The sequence below is a fragment of the Carcharodon carcharias genome, chromosome 21 (assembly GCF_017639515.1).
Source record: "Carcharodon carcharias isolate sCarCar2 chromosome 21, sCarCar2.pri, whole genome shotgun sequence".
Taxonomy (NCBI): Eukaryota; Metazoa; Chordata; class Chondrichthyes; order Lamniformes; family Lamnidae; genus Carcharodon; species Carcharodon carcharias.
In genome coordinates this window covers 68,582,833-68,599,763 of record NC_054487.1, presented here as the reverse complement: position 1 = coordinate 68,599,763, position 16,931 = coordinate 68,582,833, and the positions used below count along the sequence as shown (strand labels likewise).

The 16,931-nt window shown below is 43.7% G+C and overlaps 1 protein-coding gene across 1 annotated transcript in view; it reads left to right on the top strand.

Annotated features, from left to right (window-relative positions):
- The window catches only part of LOC121293307 (thyrotropin-releasing hormone-degrading ectoenzyme-like), a 135,251-nt gene that overhangs the window by 29,560 nt on the left and 88,760 nt on the right, over window positions 1-16,931 (top strand). The window contains exons 3-4 of the mRNA XM_041216220.1: window positions 4,168-4,441; window positions 11,727-11,853. Coding sequence (XP_041072154.1) covers window positions 4,168-4,441; window positions 11,727-11,853 — 401 coding nt within the window. The remainder of the gene's footprint in view (window positions 1-4,167; window positions 4,442-11,726; window positions 11,854-16,931) is intronic.

Here is a 16,931-nt window from a genome sequence, read left to right as displayed (position 1 = left end):
CAGAGGACAGTAAGGGGAGAATTTTAACAACAGAAAAAGGCTGTGTTTGTGTTGGGTCAGAGGGTTGGAGCTACAGCCAATCCCTGATCTAAACTCACCTCCAACTCGCCCACCTCTGGCTTTAACTGAGGTGGGATGATGGGTGGGCAACCATCCAAGAAAATGAGTTGGAACTTTAGATAAAGAGGCCAAGACTGATTTCCCACAGGGATTATATAAGAAGTGATAAGGAACGAAGCCAGGCCAGCAGCTTAACATCACAACTGAGTTCCATACTCCAGGATTATAATATCGATCATCAGAAAATGATACATATGTCATTTTAAAGTTTAAGATGCAGTCCAGGTGATTCCTTGGATTGTATCCACCAACGGTTTGTCAGAGCCAATACTTGGTAACCTTTTGCTCTGATTCCCATTTCCACCAACCAGACAGGCTACAGTCAGGAATCAAAAACAAACACTTTGACCTCAAGATGGCTGGGAAATGTCCATTCACACTGATGAAGTAGATAAAAATAGTTAACATTATAAGGCCTCGTGTATTTAGAGGAAACCATTTAATTGTCAAATGGTTCTACTTTACATCAAAGAAAGAACATCCATATATAATTCAGGACCAGCCTCATGGAGTTCCAGTTAGCCTTAACCAGAGTTTGGGGGCGGGGGGGGGGAGGTGGTGTGTGTGTGTGGAGGTGGATGGGGGGTGGGGGTGGGAGATGGCCGGGTGCTAAAGTGATCTTGATCAAGGTATTATCCTGCACAACTTCCATCAGAAACTGTTATTCAGACGCTTCTGAACAGGATGACAAAGATTCAGACCTTTTTATTCGATTTGGAACAATGTATTGTTTAAATCAGACTTGTCTATTTGAAATATCTTGGGTTTTTTTCCCCGTTCCTGTGTATTGTTTAACACGTGAATAAATCTGTCCAAGTAGTTTTAGCGTACTGTACACATGTTGGTCTGACAGCTTATTCATTTTGTTTCTGTGGAAGAGACAGGGAGTGGAATCGTCCCAGATTTGCACTAAGTGCTGCAGTGGATGGGAAAAAAGATGTTTTACCCGCCGGCTGTGATGCCGGATTTTTGCGCTGTATCATTCTCATTCCTGCCTCCTTAATTATGTAGCCGCAGGAAACACACTGTCTCGCTGGCCGGAGGCCTTCGATTTGCCTGCCGCGCCATTACCTCGCCGCTTCCCCTCACAGGGCGCCATATTTAAACTGCAGCTGCACACACACTTCTCAATGCTTGCAGTCCAGGACTGCTCCGGTGAAGACATGGCCCTAAAAGCCAAGAAGAGGCTTCCTCCCCCGTCAATTTAGTGACTCATCCTTGGGACGCCTTCTGGACGCAGTGGAGGCCCTCCGTGATGTCCTCTATCCCCGCTCTGGCAGCAGGAGACCCATCAGTCTCAGCACTCTGGCTTGGGAGGCGGAGGCAGTGGTGGTCAGAGTCAGTGCTGCACACAAGAGGTCGGCCATCCAGTGCAGAAAGAGGATGAATTGTCTCATCCTGCCACCAGGGTAAGGCAACTACAGTCTCACTCTAAACTCACACACACACTCACAAGCCCATCACACATTCGTTGGCATCTCACTCGCTGCCAGCTCAAGGGACATTAGCACTCACTCTCTCACAGACACCCTCACATCTCCACCTGGCCTCATCTCCTCTGGAGACTGCCTCCTCAGCCCTCACCATCTTGAGCTCACTTTCATAGATCAACATGTGATCCCACACACACCCTGGGATACCTCCCTTCCTCAGTACAGCCCTCACCCTGCAGCCTCTTCCCTTGCCTGAGGCCACTTCTCCTGTTACCTGAAGCATGCCCTAGCCCTGCAGCCATTGAAAACCCACCCCCACCTTTCGGCTGGTCTGTTAGGTAGAGACCTGCCCATGAGCCCCCCTAAAAGTGATGTGGTGTTGTCTGTGAAGCCTGGTGCTGGTGACCGTGAGTGCTGGCGGAAGCAAGGTAAGCAAACAAACCTCGAAGTCCCGAGCGAAATGCAGCTCGCCAGGTGCATGTCGCTTATGCACAGTTGTGAAACACGTCGACGTGCCTGAATGATCCAGCGGGGGAGGGATGATTCCGGTGAGCAGGGCCTTTAATGAGAATCTAAATGATTGAAATTAGGTTCCCGATGTGTGGTGGCTGGAAACATGGCCCGCCATTGATAGGTGGAGCGGACGATCCCAAACTGGTTTCACAATGGCATAAAACCAATCTTTGGCCTTCTCCCCAAACTCCAGCCAGGAGAAAGTGATGGCATATTTTCTTGTGATCAATAGTACAGGATGCTAAACTTAGTGGCGTGTATAAAGACACTTGGCCTGTTTATGGAAGCTACCTTTGTGTTGAAAACATAGGTACTTATTTAGTATGGATGATAGAATTGGAGGTTGTAATGCAAGGTAGATGAGGGCAGTGGCTAGCAAAGAGCAATTAAAATTCCCAGAATGTACAATGTTTGCTGTGAATAGTGGAAGAGAGAAACTCAACACTCATACAAATGAACAATTACTTGGAAGTTGAAATTACTAGGGTAATGTCTAGGGTAATGTCTGTGAAGTTAGGAAATAACGACAGTAAAATCGTTAATATCTGACATGCGCGAAGAATCAAAAATGCTGGTTAACGGAGAATTCCATTACCATTGGAATACTGTGCAATTCTTGTAGCATGAACAAATATGCAAGTACTCAGGAAGTAAAGAACAGTATTCTTTTTACTTCTGATCTCCAACAGAAATTAAAACATAAATAAGTATAATGTAATGCTGTGTACAGGTTCCGGATAACTTTGTCATTGCTTCTGGTTGGTAAAGTGATAAATTGTATTAGGGGGACGGAAGAAATTCCAGTTAGTGGAGAATTTTGGTTGGTAAGTACCAGATAACTCAAAGTTTACTGAGTTTCATATTTATTGAGTTTTATATTTAACTTAATAGACTTGAGAATTTGTGATTGATACGGACACTTCCATTTCAATCCCAAGGTTGTAAGGAGGTCTTAAAGGGGTCTGGAGGGGTGACGAATTGGGCTTATTAGCATCTGTTACCTGGGGGCTAGGAATGCCTTCAGTATTCCAAAATGGTGTTCGCAGTGCTCTGGCACACTTAAGTGGCGAATCACACCAGATGCCATGATGCAGGAATTAGTGTGCACACCGTGAACGTGCACCAGAAGTGTGCAGAGCAGACAGATCCTAAAATCAGTCAGTGCACAATGCTGATTTGATACCAGAAATGCCAATTTGGAGCTTAAAGCTTCAGTCAGTACCCTCTCTTAATCTTGCACAGCTGAGCAAGCATTCAATTGCCAGAAGGTCCCTGACCAATTCTATTTAAAGGTATCAAACTTATTAACGGATTAGTTGCTGGTTGGTTTCTTCTGGCTGTTGCTTTGATTCTACACAAGTTTAGTGCTTTCTATACTTGCTCCAAGTTGCAAAATTTTACAGGGACTGATGTGGCAGGTGCTGAAGGACCTTTTGCTAGTCACTTCCAGTATTGGTCTCCTGCTATTGCTTCCAGCCCATGAACAACACGGGTTAGTGCTGGCTGGACTAATTGAGCAGGCAGCACAAAACTGTCCTGCATTTCAATTAGCAGGCGCAGGTTAATCGTGCATTGTGATTCCCTCGCCCATTCTCAGGGGCCAGCCAGTTTAGTCTCCTCTGTGTCCTGTCACCAGGATGGCATGTTCCCAATAATGTAATCAGTAACCTGAACATAACAGAATAAAAAAAAAACTAAACAACGTGACTGTTCATGGGACAATCTAGGCATATGATAGTATTGCAATGCACCATAACTTTACTTGATGCAGATAGTCAAAGATTATTGAAATTTACAGGATTTGGAAATGGTCTATTCTTAATTATTTAATTTTGATAGGCTTTGAGTTTCAGTATATCAGGACTCCCAGAGCTCTGATGGAAGCGCTAAATCAGCTTCATTTCAAGTGCATATTTTTTTTCATACCATGTAAATCAGTTTGTGATCTCTTGACTTTAGAACCTTTGAAAATCTGTCAATTTCTCAGCTCAGTGGGGCTTTTGTTTCCCATAGGAAGGTGGGGCTTTTGTTTCCCATAGGAAGGTGGGGCTTTTGTATCCCATAGGAAGGTACCTAATAAACTTCTTCCACTTTCTTCCAGCTACCTTGCAGTGACACAGTTTTCTCCTACACACGCCCGCAAGACCTTCCCATGCTTTGATGAGCCGGTATACAAAGCAACATTTAAAATTGCCATCAAGCACCAAGAGCCTTACTTGGCACTATCTAACATGCCAGTCAGTGGCATAATTCACGAGGAAGAAGGATGGGTCACAAAGCAGTTTGCAGAAACACCTCGAATGTCCACTTATTATCTGGCCTGGGCAATTTGCAACTTCACCTTTAAGAACACCGTTACTGAAAGTGGCATTACTGTAAGTTGACATTTGTAAATTAACCAAAGAATTTGCATCATTATAAAATGGCACAACATGCATTGGTATTTAGACATAAAATGAAAAATAAAACAAAATGCTTCTTCTTCTTCTTTCATATGGCTGGGTATAGAGCAACAACCATAATTGTGCATCAAGGTGGGTCACACCAGGATACTACATCAGGAGTGGCGATGTGTTTCGCTGTAATACCTCCTTCATATTTATGAGTCGTGCCTTGAGTTGTTATCTGTTCGAACAACATGCTGAAAATCTGTAATAAAAACAGAAATGCTAAAAGTATCCAGAATAACTGACGCAGTAGAAAAGGAGAAAGGTTTATATGACTGTGAGTTGAGTTCTGACCCAGGGTTTCCATTCAAACCATTGACTTAATTATTCTATTTCCAGCTGTTGATGAATCTGCAATGCATTTCTATGTGTGACTGTCTTTTAGATTTAATTTACTGTTATTAATTAGTTATCTATTCCAGTTACTTGGAAAGAAAAAAATCCGACTTTGCACTGTGAACCTTTTGACTGGCTTTGATCTAATTTTAGTTTTCTTTTTTAGTATCCTTTCTCTTACGTTTTAACTGTTGGGAGTTATATTGGCAATGAAATTTCTTGGACCTGCTCATTCAGTGTAAGTGTGGCAGAGTGAGTGATGCTGAGATCTGCTGCTGGGCCTGCCAGAGCATTCAGGGTCAGTGCAGGATCAACACATCAATATACGGTGGACAGGTACCACTGCCAGTATTGGTGCATTGGAGGTGAAATGGCTGCTTGGGCTTGATGATGAGCTCCACCAACAAGCACCAATGGACCAGCAGTTCAGGCGCCTTTATAGGAGGATCGATGTGAGCAGATAGACACAGAAGGCAGGGCTTTATTGGGCCTTGCTGAGGTTGGGAAATGAGGTGGATGGGGCCCAAAAATACTGGAGCTGGCTGACGTATTGGTTTTCCTAATACCCTTCCCGGTGGTGGCCATTTTGGGGGAGGTTGGTTCAGAGCCTGGCCACTGGAGCTTTTCCTATAGCCACGACCTGGAGCAGGCACAACTTCCATCAACCCCGAGCATGGGCCTTAATGTCAGTGGGGACAGAAATGAGAGGAGGCCCATTGAGTGCCTTGCTAACAGCACTTAAATGAGGCTGCTTGGGGTTTTCCAGGCTGTCCCTACTGCCTGGATGGGGCTGCAGCAAAAGGCCACACTGTAGAGGGATTTCACTCCTCCATAGAGTTGGCCTGGCTGCTTTTAAATTTTTTTATTTGATTTCTTTTTAAAGAAGTTGTTAAGTGGGCACACTAATGTTGAAGTTCTCTCTCAGTCATTTACCCTGTGCAGGCTGTTGTACATCTCAAGCAGGAAGGCCTCAAATTAGCCCCCCAGCTTTGAGAGCCCACCTGCCGCCCTTACTTGGACATTGAACCTGTCTCCAATCCAATTATGGCAGTACCCCAGTCAAAATCCCAATGAATTACTGTTGCCCGTTGGGGGTAGGCTTGGGACCCGGGACCTGGCTCCTGGTTCCTGAACCCAAAGTGAAAATTCAGCCTGGAATATCCAGGGTCTTCCAGCCTCAAAATGCCAGTGGGCCCCACTTCTGCCTCTTGGCTGACCTGCAAGCTCAGCAATACAAAGGCCAGGACAAAGGCAAAGCCCACCCCAGCCCAGCCCGGCTTCCTTTCAGCCCTGTCCCCCTTGACATTAAGGCCCTTGCTTGGGGTTGATGGAAGTTCTGCTTGCTCCATGTCATGGCATGAATGTGGAGTCTCTGTGCCAGTGGATTCCCAAAGTTTCCAGGTCCCATAGATTTTCTTTCTATGTTGGGACTCTTTTTTTAAGCTTTTCCAGGAATCTGCCATGGAGCTCAACGGGCCGACTATGCATCTATCTATACAAGTGCCTTGTGTTAGGTATGTGCCTGTGAAACATTATATTTCAACATTGTCATCATTGCTCAAAGATTTCACACTTCAGTGTTGGTATACTTAAGTTAAAAAAACGAGAAATGGCAGAAACAAGCACTTGTAAATTACTAATATTGGTTGGCTGAAATGTTCCATTGCCTTAATGTAAGGTAATAGTAAAGCACTTCCAAACACTCGTCTATAGGAAAAACTACCAATCAGCAATGATGAAGCACCTTACAATCTCCCAATCAAATAACTCACGTTTTATTTCTAAGTTCAAGTTCTGTAATGAGCAGTTTCCACAAAATGGGTCAATAAAATCAGCCAAATTATCTTTTTCAAACTGCCTTTCACTGACTTTTCTTTCATCAGCTCAGTCCATAGAATGATTAAAGAAAAAAAGCTATTGCTTTTTAATCACAAGAGCAGCGAGGCCTCCACGGAATTCTAAAGTTTTAATTTATTTGTTCATGGGATGTAGGCTTTGCCCATCTTTAGTTGCTCTTGAGAAGGTGGTGGTGAGCTGCCTTCTTGAACTGCTGTGGTCCATGTGGTGCAGGGACACACACAGTGCTGTTTGGGAGAGAGTTCCAGGATTTTGATGACCCAGCGACAGTGAAGGAATGGCGATATATTTCCAAGTCAGGATGGTGAGTGACTTGGAGGGGATCCTCCAGCTTGTGTTTTCCCATCTATCTGCTGTCCTTGTCCTTCTAGATGGTACTGGTCGTGGGTTTGGATTGTGCTGTTGAAAGAGCCTCAGTGAATTCCTGCAGTGCATCTTGTAGATTGTAGACACTGCTGCTACTGTGCGTCGGTGATGGAGGGAGTGAATGTTACAGGATGCAGTGACAATTAAGCAGCTGCTTTGTCCTGGACAATATCAAGCTCCTTGAGTGGGAGCTGCACTCATTCAAGAAAGTGGGGAGTATTCCATCACACTCCTGACTTGTGCCTTGTAGATGGTGGACAAGGTTTGGGAAGTCAGGAGATGGGTTACTTGTCGCATGATTCCTAGCCTCTGACCTGCTCTTCTAGCCACAGTATTTATATCGCTAGTCCAGTTCAGTTCAGTTTCTGGTCAATGGTAAGCCCGAGGATGTTGACAGTGGGGGATTCGGTGAACATCAAGGGGCGATGGTTAGATTCTCTCTTGTAAGAGATGGTTATTGCCTGACACTTGTGTGGCGTGAATGTTATTTGCTACTTGTCAGCCCAAGCCTGGATATTGTCCAGGTCTTGCTGCATTTGGACGTGGACTGCTTCAGTATCTGAGGAGTCGCAAATGATGTTGAACATTGTGCAATCATCAGCGAGCATCCCCACCTGACCTTTTCTTTGAAGGAAGGTCATTGATGAAGCAGCCGAAGATGGTTGGGCTGAGGACACTACCCTGAGGAACTCCTGCAGTGATGTCCTGGAGCTGAGATGACTGACCTCCAACAATCACAGTCATCTTTCTTTGTGTTAGGTATGGCTCCAACAAGCGAAGAGTTTTCCCTCTGATTCCCACTGACCCAGTTTTGCAAGGGCTCCTTGATGCTACACTTAGTCAAATGAGGCTTTGATGTGAAGGGCAGTCGCCCTCACCTCACCTCGGGAGTTCAGCTCTTTTGTCCATGTTTGAACCAAGGCTGTCATGAGGTCAGGAGTTGAGTGGCCCTGGTGGAAACCAAACTGGGCATCAGTGAGCAGGTTATTGATAACCAAGTGCCATTTGATTGCACTGTTGATGACCCCTTCCATTACTTTACTGATGATTGAGAATATACTATGAGGCGGTAATTGGCCGGGTTGGATTTGTCCTGCTTTTTGTGTACAGGACATACTTGGACAACTTTCCACATTGTCGGGTAGATGCCAGTGTTGTAGCTGTACTGGAACAACTTGGCCAGGGGCGCGGAAAGTTCTGGAGCACAAGTCTTCAGTACTATTGCTGGAATATTGTCAGGGCCCATAGCCTTTGCAGTATCCAATGCCTTCAGCCGTTTCTTTATAACACGTGGAAGACTGGCATCTGTGATGCTGGGGCCCTCCTGAGTTACTCATCACAGAATTCCAAGCCTGAAACACAGTTATTAGACTGGGGAGGCAGTGGTGTCATGGTATTCTCACTGGATCAGGGACCCAGGGTAATGCTCTGAGGACCTAGGTTCAAATCCCACCACAGCAAACGGTGGAATAAAAATCTGGAATTAAAAGTCTAATGATAACCATGAAACCATTGTTGTAAGTAACCATCTGGTTCACAAATGCCCTTTATGTCTGGCCTAGATATGATTCCAGACACTCTTAACTGCCCTCTGGAGTGGTCAGTTGTATTAACTCACTTGATGTTCAAGAAGGAATGAAGCATGGCATTGACCTAGGCACGGCAATGACGACAGCAAACTTGACCCTGCAAAGTCCTTCTTATTAACATCTGGGGGCTAGTCAGACAGAGCTGTCTGACGGGCTAGTCATGCAACAGCCTGACGTAGTCATGCTCTTGGAATCATACCTTAAAGAATCATAGCTGACAGATAATGTCACAGACATCACCATCCCTGGGTATGTCTTGTCCCACCAGCAGGGTCAATCTAGCACAGTGGTATGCAGGGATTTGCACTGGGAGTCCTTAACATCGACTCCGGACTCTGTGAAATGTCATGGCATCAGGTCAAACATGGGCAAGGAAACCTTCTGCTGATTACCACACAATCGCCTGGCACTGGCAGGCAATGACCATCTACAACAAGAGAGAATCTAATCATCGCCCCTTGATGTTCAATGGTATTATCTTCACTGAATCCTCCACGATCAACATCCTGGGGGTTACCATTGACCAGAAACTGAACTGGATTAGCCATATAAATACTGTGGCTTCAAGTGCAGGTCAGAGGCTCGGAATTTTGTGATGACTCACCTCCTGACCCCGCAAAGCCTGTTCACCATCTGCAAGGCACAGGTCAGGAATATGATGGAATACTCCCCACTTGCATGGGTGAGTGCAGCTCCCACAACACTCAAGAAGCTTAACACCATCCAGGACAAAGCAGCCCACTTGATTGGCTCCCATCCACAAACATTCACTACCTCCACCACCGATGCACAGTGGCAGCAGTGTGCACCATCTACAAGATGCACTGCAGGAACTCACCAAGCCTCCTTAGACAGCACCTTCCAAACCCATCTAGGGGTTATCTAGAAGGACAAGGGCAGCAGATAGATGGGAACACCATCACCTGGAAGTTGCCCTCCATGTCACTCACCATCCTGACTTGGAAATATATCATCGTTCCTTCAATGTCGCTGGGTCAAAATCCTGGAACTCCCTTCCTAACAGCACTGTAGATGTATCTACACCACATGGACTGAAGTGGTTTAAGAAGGCAGCTCACCACCACCTTCTCAAGTGCAATTAGTGATGGGCAATAAGTGCTGGCCTAGCCAGCAAAGCCTAAATCCCATGAGTGAAAAAAAAATTAAGTTTAGTTGGATGGAGTGTTGTAACAACTTGCTTAAAACATGGCATAAGGTTATATAGATCAACTACGCAGGAATATAAATTTCAATTTTCTATAGGACAGGCAAGTAATGAAAATAAAAGATAGAAACACCCGGGAACCTGAATGGGAACAATTTTTTTTGACATTTTCTTCCCTTCTTAATTTTTGTCCCTATGTCTTTCAGTAACTGACCAGTAGAAGCTGCATATGAACCAACTGGGCTAAGAATCTCTCCAAGCTCCCGTCTTAGCGGGAGAAATGCCCAGCAACAAGCATTCAGTGCACCTGCAGTGTCACAGCTGAAGTTGGAAAGTCACCAAGGGAAAGATTTGCTTGGAGTGCAGTAGTTGTAGCGAAATAGCACACCCTGTCTGGGGAATTGGTTCTTGATTTTGTCATGTTATTGCGCAGGCATCAACTTGACAGAGAAACACAGGCAGAGCAGCAGACATCTCAATTTGAGCCTTTTCGTGCTGGGAATTTGAATTGACACTGAGAGTAATGCACAATACATTTAAAATAAAAAATGGAAGTGTCACAGTGTGGCTCAATCACAATGTGGTAGTTTATTGAAAATCTACAAAAACCATCATAAGATTTTGCACCTCAGTTTCACTGAAAATTGGAGCTCATTTCGATGTGCTAATTAGAGAAACAGATTGGGCAGTGGAAACTATGACTCATGGCAGGAGCTGCACTTTAGCAAAAGCATCCGATATTTCCCTTTAGTGGCAATGCTTTCAGTAGACCCCACACTGAAATAGTAATGATGGAACGATTGAAAGCCCTGTGCACTTGATCTATTCTAGTGAAGATATGAAGCTTTGGATAAGCTCTGCTCCTCTTTCTGATACTATGAGCAGTTGTGTTGTTAAGCTCAGTAAAGATGGTGTACCCTCATAAATTTTATTATCTTGCTGCGCAAGCAAACCCCATTTTAGATTACCTTTTTTTCCCACGGGATACACTTGTACTTCTTGAGGCAACATGGGTTTGGCAAATGCTTTACCTTTTTGAAAAAATAATCAACATGACTGTATTTAGAATCCTGTCTTGCTGTGGAAAACAATCTATCTATCTACAAACACACACACACACACACACACACACACGCACACACACATATATATATGTAAAAGTTTCCAATCTGAGGAGAAAAGACAGGTTTATTCTGGTTTTATTTCTACCTTCTGCCCTGACACCAACAAGTGGAGATAAACAGTTTTCCTGATGCTCACTCACCGTTTTTTTGCACCACTGCTGTCCCTCTATGGATTGTGCTACCTCCCTATCTCTGGCACTGGAGGTGACACTGGGTACGGCACAAAAATGTTTAGTTTTGCATTTGAAATAATTTCACTCTCAGTTACAACATTTTTCTCGTTTTATATTGCTGAATGGTTCTATGTGACCTACACTTCTACAGAGTATTAGTTCAATGCAAAACTTGTAGCCACAGTATTTACATGGCTAGTGATGCATTCCAAGTCTGTCCAATGTCTGGTTAACTGGTTCTGGTTATCATCCAGTGCTTCAAGTTCAATTTAAACAATGTACTCTAAACTGATTGGAGAAAACTAAACCCCTGCTAACTAGCTTTGCACTGGTGAAAACATATAGGTGAGGAATTGATTAAAAGTTTAAATAGGACAACAGCAATCTTGCATTGGACCTGAAACAATCAGCTCTGTCAATAGTCAATGCAATTTTGTATCCTGTACCTGTTATCTCAATAATTCATGTAAAACATCCTATCTATCTATGTCTGTTTTACCGTTTATGTATGGATGGATAAGGAATGGTTTCATGTGCATTAACCTTTAGTTAAATATTCTTTCGGTTCTGAGTAAGTTTACTGACTGATATTCTTCTCTTAAGGTGAGGTTGTATGCCAGGCCAGATGCTATTCAACGAGGATCTGGAGACTATGCTTTAAATATAACAAAGAGGCTGCTGGAATTTTATGAAGATTACTTTAATGTCAGCTACTCTCTACCAAAATTAGGTGAGTTGCACAATTAAACATTTATAATACTAGAGTTAGTTGAATATACTGTATGTCTTTTAAAAGCCTCTCTGTCTTCTGGTAAAAGCCCCCAGTAAATATTTTTTCATCTTTGGCGATGCAAGTCTGACTGAAACGTATAATTCTATCACACAAATGTTATGACAGTGCTTATGCACTGTGTCATTGTGATGATGTGCAAATCTCCTGTCTTTTCAAGTGCCCAGAATAGGCTTCCTTTAACAGCAGTCGAAGCTCCAACAATTTATGCTCTGGCAGACCTTATCTATAGGTTATTGGCCTCTTATATTTGTTCTGGGAAATTCATGTATTTAAGCAGTGGGGATCTTTAATGCTTGTCTCTTTTGTAACATGTTACTTCTTTCTAACCTTCATTTTTTGCCTTTGGAAGCTGGGGAGAATTGTTATACTGTTATTTGTTTTGGGATATCACATTGTGCTATAATACATAAGATATACATACTTGTCTTCCATTATTTGTGAGAGAAGTGAAAGAAAAGGGCAAGAGAGAGTGGAAAAAGATGCCAAGAGATCAAGGATTGAAAAGGGGGAGAAAGAAATGAAGGAGTATCAGGGATTGAGAAGTGAATGAGGAAAATAAAAAGGGAAAAAGGGCACAAAAAAATGAAGAGATTCAGAAATAAAAAGAACGGTGAGATTTGAAGAAAAGTGAGGAGTAGCGGAAGAGTGAGAAGTGAATGAGAGCAATAAAAGAGCAAGACGTGCAAAGCGGAAAATAGTGAGCAGCGGAGCGAAGATAAGCCAGAAGTTGAAGAGACGAGAATTAAGGAAGTAGGACTTAGAAACAGAGGTGAATCATCTAGAAAGAAGATAAAAAGAAATTGTATTTAGAAAGCAACTTTCAAGATCGCAGAATGTCCCAAAGTGCTTTGCAGCTAAAGAAGAACTTTTGAATTGTGAGGCATTTGTTATGTCTTGTAGTTCCAAGAAGGTCAAAAAATCACACTTTTAGACTCAAAATGCTGGAGCTTCATTGTAGTATGACAGATTTGTCTCCTTGCCAACTACTTCTTTGAGTTTGTTGAAATTTGTCTCTTGTGACTCTGACCGCTGATACTCAACATCTCTCAGGCTTTGATATGTGAGGTATGAAAGAACCCATGCACTGGATAAAGCAAAGGAAACTTCTCAACTCTTTCTTGTCTCTTGGAGCTTCTATTTCAGAAATAGCTGTGACTTTCTCGCAACTCGGCTTGAATCAACATTCTGAGGAACCAGCATTCTGTTATCTTCACCATGCATTTTTCTGTGTTTAACTTGATCCCAGCTTTCCTGAGTTCTCCGTGGCTTCATGTCGATGATGATCACAATCTTTTCCATTTACGCCATAGATCTGGATATCATCAGCTATGCTGACTGCTCCTCTGTATGTCTCGTCTATTTTCTGCTGGCACACATCCTGTTGTTAAACACACTTTAAGGCCAAAAGGTAGACGCAGGAATTTGAAACGGCCAGAGGGTGTTGATTGTTGTCAACAGTGAAAATTCCTCATCGAGCTTCATATTCCAGTAGCCATTTCTGGCATCAAGCTGACGGAAACATTTATTTTCTGCCACTGTTGGCATGGACTGGGGTTTTCCCTGCCCACTGGCATCGGGCACGTTCGGTGGTATGAGTGGACAAAATGGCGTGATTGGTTTCACAAAGGTGTGAAAACAGTTTGCAATCTGCTCAGCCCGCCGATGTCGGGTCAAATTTCCCGCCTTCGGACGTCGGGAACCTCATTGTGTTACATCTGCATATCATTATTAGGCCAGCCCGCCGGAATCGTCTCCTCCCGCTGGATCATCTGCCCAAGTTGGCAGAAAAATACGCTGATGTGTTTCGCAGCAGCATATATAAGGCATGCACTTGGCAGGCTGCACTTCACTCGGGATTTCAAAGTTTGTTTGCCTATCTTGCTTTGGTCAATACTCACAGTCATCAGCGCCAGGCTTCACAGACAGCACCACATCACTTTTAGGGGGTTCACAGGCAAGTCTCTACCTACCAGATCAGCCATATGTGGGTGGCTTATCAATGGCTGCAGGGCAAGGTCTTGCTTGGGGAAGGGGGAGAAGTGGCCTCAGGCAAAGGAAGAAGCTGCAGGGCAAGGGCTGTACTGGGGAACAGATGTTGATTCAGTCTCGAACACTGGTGGAATCATTTCTGGGTACTTGGTTTCTCCTCTTATGTGATCCACATGTCTCCTAATTACTCAATTTTTGACTTTCTCATGGTAGGAAACAGGTCCTGTTACTGCACTTATTTCACTGAACAACTATGCTCCTACATTAAATGTTCTGTCCTGACTGTGATAATCATGTCCCATTTTCTGACTTTCCTGCCTTCTTTCTACCTTTCCGCCTAAGTTTGGCATAATTAGGCTCAGTCTCGATCGGACCCGGCACTTCATCAACATTTCTGCAGGTGTGACACCTGTTGTTGTATGAGAGGTGGTTCTATAATGGAAAAGAAAACATGCTAACTTAGTCGCTGTTGAATCTCCAGACAATTTCTTCATACAGAGTTGAACATCTTAACTGCTCTCTCGATGAGTCCATTTGAAGAAGGGTGGTAAGGAGATGTTTTCACATGAACGATCCCGTTGAGGCTTGTAAATCAGTTAAATTCAGCACTCGTCAACACTGTTCCATTATCTGATACTAGCACTTTAGGTAGTCCATTAATTGTGAAACTTTGTTGCAGTTTGTCTACTTCGTATATGTCCATCCATTTTGAATAAGCATCTATGATAAAGAGAAACATTGTTCCCATAAAAAACCCCACATAGTCGATGTGTACACGTATCCATGGCCTTTCTGGCCACTCCCAGGGGTGTAACGGGGCTGATGTAGGTCACTTCTGCATTTGTATCACTCCCAGTTTTTCTAATCTGTCCAGTTTGGTGTCTACCTTATCCCTCATTTCATAAGGTACAGGTCTTGCCTTCATGAATCTTGGTGTTGCCTCTGGATCTACATGAATTTTTGCTTGTGGCCCCTCAATCTTTCCAAGTTCTTCCTTGAAAACGGAGACATATTTTTATAGTAGCTCTGATAGCCCATTGGATCTCCGTTGGAAGATTTCAGGCCATTCCAATTTAATTTCTTTCAGCCAGTTTCATCTGATGAGGTTCAGTCCCTCGCCCGCTACTACCATCAAGGGTAATTTCACTATTTGCGCTCTATAGTGTACTGTGACTTTACATATGCCCTTGACTTCTATGTCTTCTTCTGTGTAAGTTTTTAATTTGTCATCAGTTTCTTCTAAATTCAGCTTATGTTCTCCCTGATTCAGGTATTTAAAAATATGCTCACCTTTCAACGTTGTGGCTACACCAGTATCCACCTCCATTTTGATAGGCTTCTCATTCACTCTCATGGTTACATAGGTAGGCTCTATTCTTCCTAACATTAAATTATATAATAAAAAAATAGATATCAGAATCTATTACTTCAGGCTTTTCAACGCTGTTTATCTCACTAGGTTTTTGCTTTTGTCTGAAAGCCTGCCTGATTCTATCTTTACAATGTCGCATGAGCTGCCAATATTGATGCCAGAAGAAGCATTCGATTTTTTAAAAACTGTGGTTCACTACAAGATTGTCTGCTTCCATCTCTGTTACTATTATGCCATGTTTTTGCTGCTAAGTTATCCCTTTTAATTTGTCTGCTAGCGGTGGCTACTTCCCACTTCTGAGTAAAGCTCTTTACTTTTGTGCTCTTTTTGGTTGAGGCTCCCTGCCAAACATAGGGGATGGCGCCATTTTGTGCTCCTCGTATGGTTCTGAGTCTCGCATTGCACCTTCCATTGCCAGAGCGATTTCCAATGCCTTCTGAAAATCTAAATTTGTTTCAGCCAGTGATCTCTCCTGAATCGCATTTTTGTTTATACTGCACGCCAAATGATCGCTAAGCATATCATTGATGGATGTACCAAACTCGCAATATTCAGTTAATTGCTTCAGACTTGCCACATAACAAGCAATTGTCTCCTCCACGGCTCTATTTCTTAAGTTAAATTTAAACCGTTGCATCGTCACTGATGGCTGGTGCTGGTAATGACTCTTTACAAGGTTCACCAAGTCATCAAAACCTTTTGAGCCTGGGGCACTGGGCACCAACAGATTTTGAATTAGTCTATATGTCTTACTCCCACATGTGGACAGAAGGATCGTGTGCCTCTTCTCCTTCCCCGCAATGTCATTCACCTGGAAGGAGAACGCGTTCAACATACTGAGACCAGTTGTCCAAGGTGGGATCGAAAGGCTCCGCTCTTCCAAATTGCAGCATGTTCTGAGGGGATTACTTCGATGATCAAGAAGAGAATTTTCCTTTTTTTTTTGCTTACACCTACCATATGAGGTACTGTCCAATTTCAGTTGTTCTGATTTCCTTTGTTCTTCCTTGCTTATTACCTAATTTTTTTCGTGGTTTTTCATACTTTTACTCATGTTGCCAGCTTGTTGGATCCAATGCCCTTGGTTCCTTGGGGCTAAAGGATCCTGGTTACACGCTTGTTTTGGGGTGACCGAATTGGTATGGAGACAGAGAACATCAGGAGATCGCTGTTAGAATAAACACATGTTGTATTTACAAACAAAACTCAGCAACTATACTTATGTGCTCACAACTCAAAACTCTGTCTTCACTCTTCAGTGTCTAACTCAAGACTCTGTCACACAGAGGTAGCCCGCACCACTCTGCTATTGGGTGTTAAGATCATGTGATCTTTTTCATAACACTTGTCTTCAAGTATATTGCACATCAGATTACTACAGGATCACAGGGAGAGAGGTGTAGGGGGGTCGGCAGCAAGGGCAGGGGAGGCTCTCAGTGGGAACCCCCCTCCCTTCCCGACGCTGAGTCCTTTGATCAGGCACTGAGTCCCTTTGATTGAGGGACTCTTCACCCCCCCCAATGACCCCAACCTGGAGGCGACAAGATGGCCGCACAGTTTTACCTGTTGTGCGGGTCGGATGGCAACAGGCCATTGGGTTAATACCAATGGCACTGGGATGAGGCCCTTACGTGGCTATTAATTGGCCACTTAA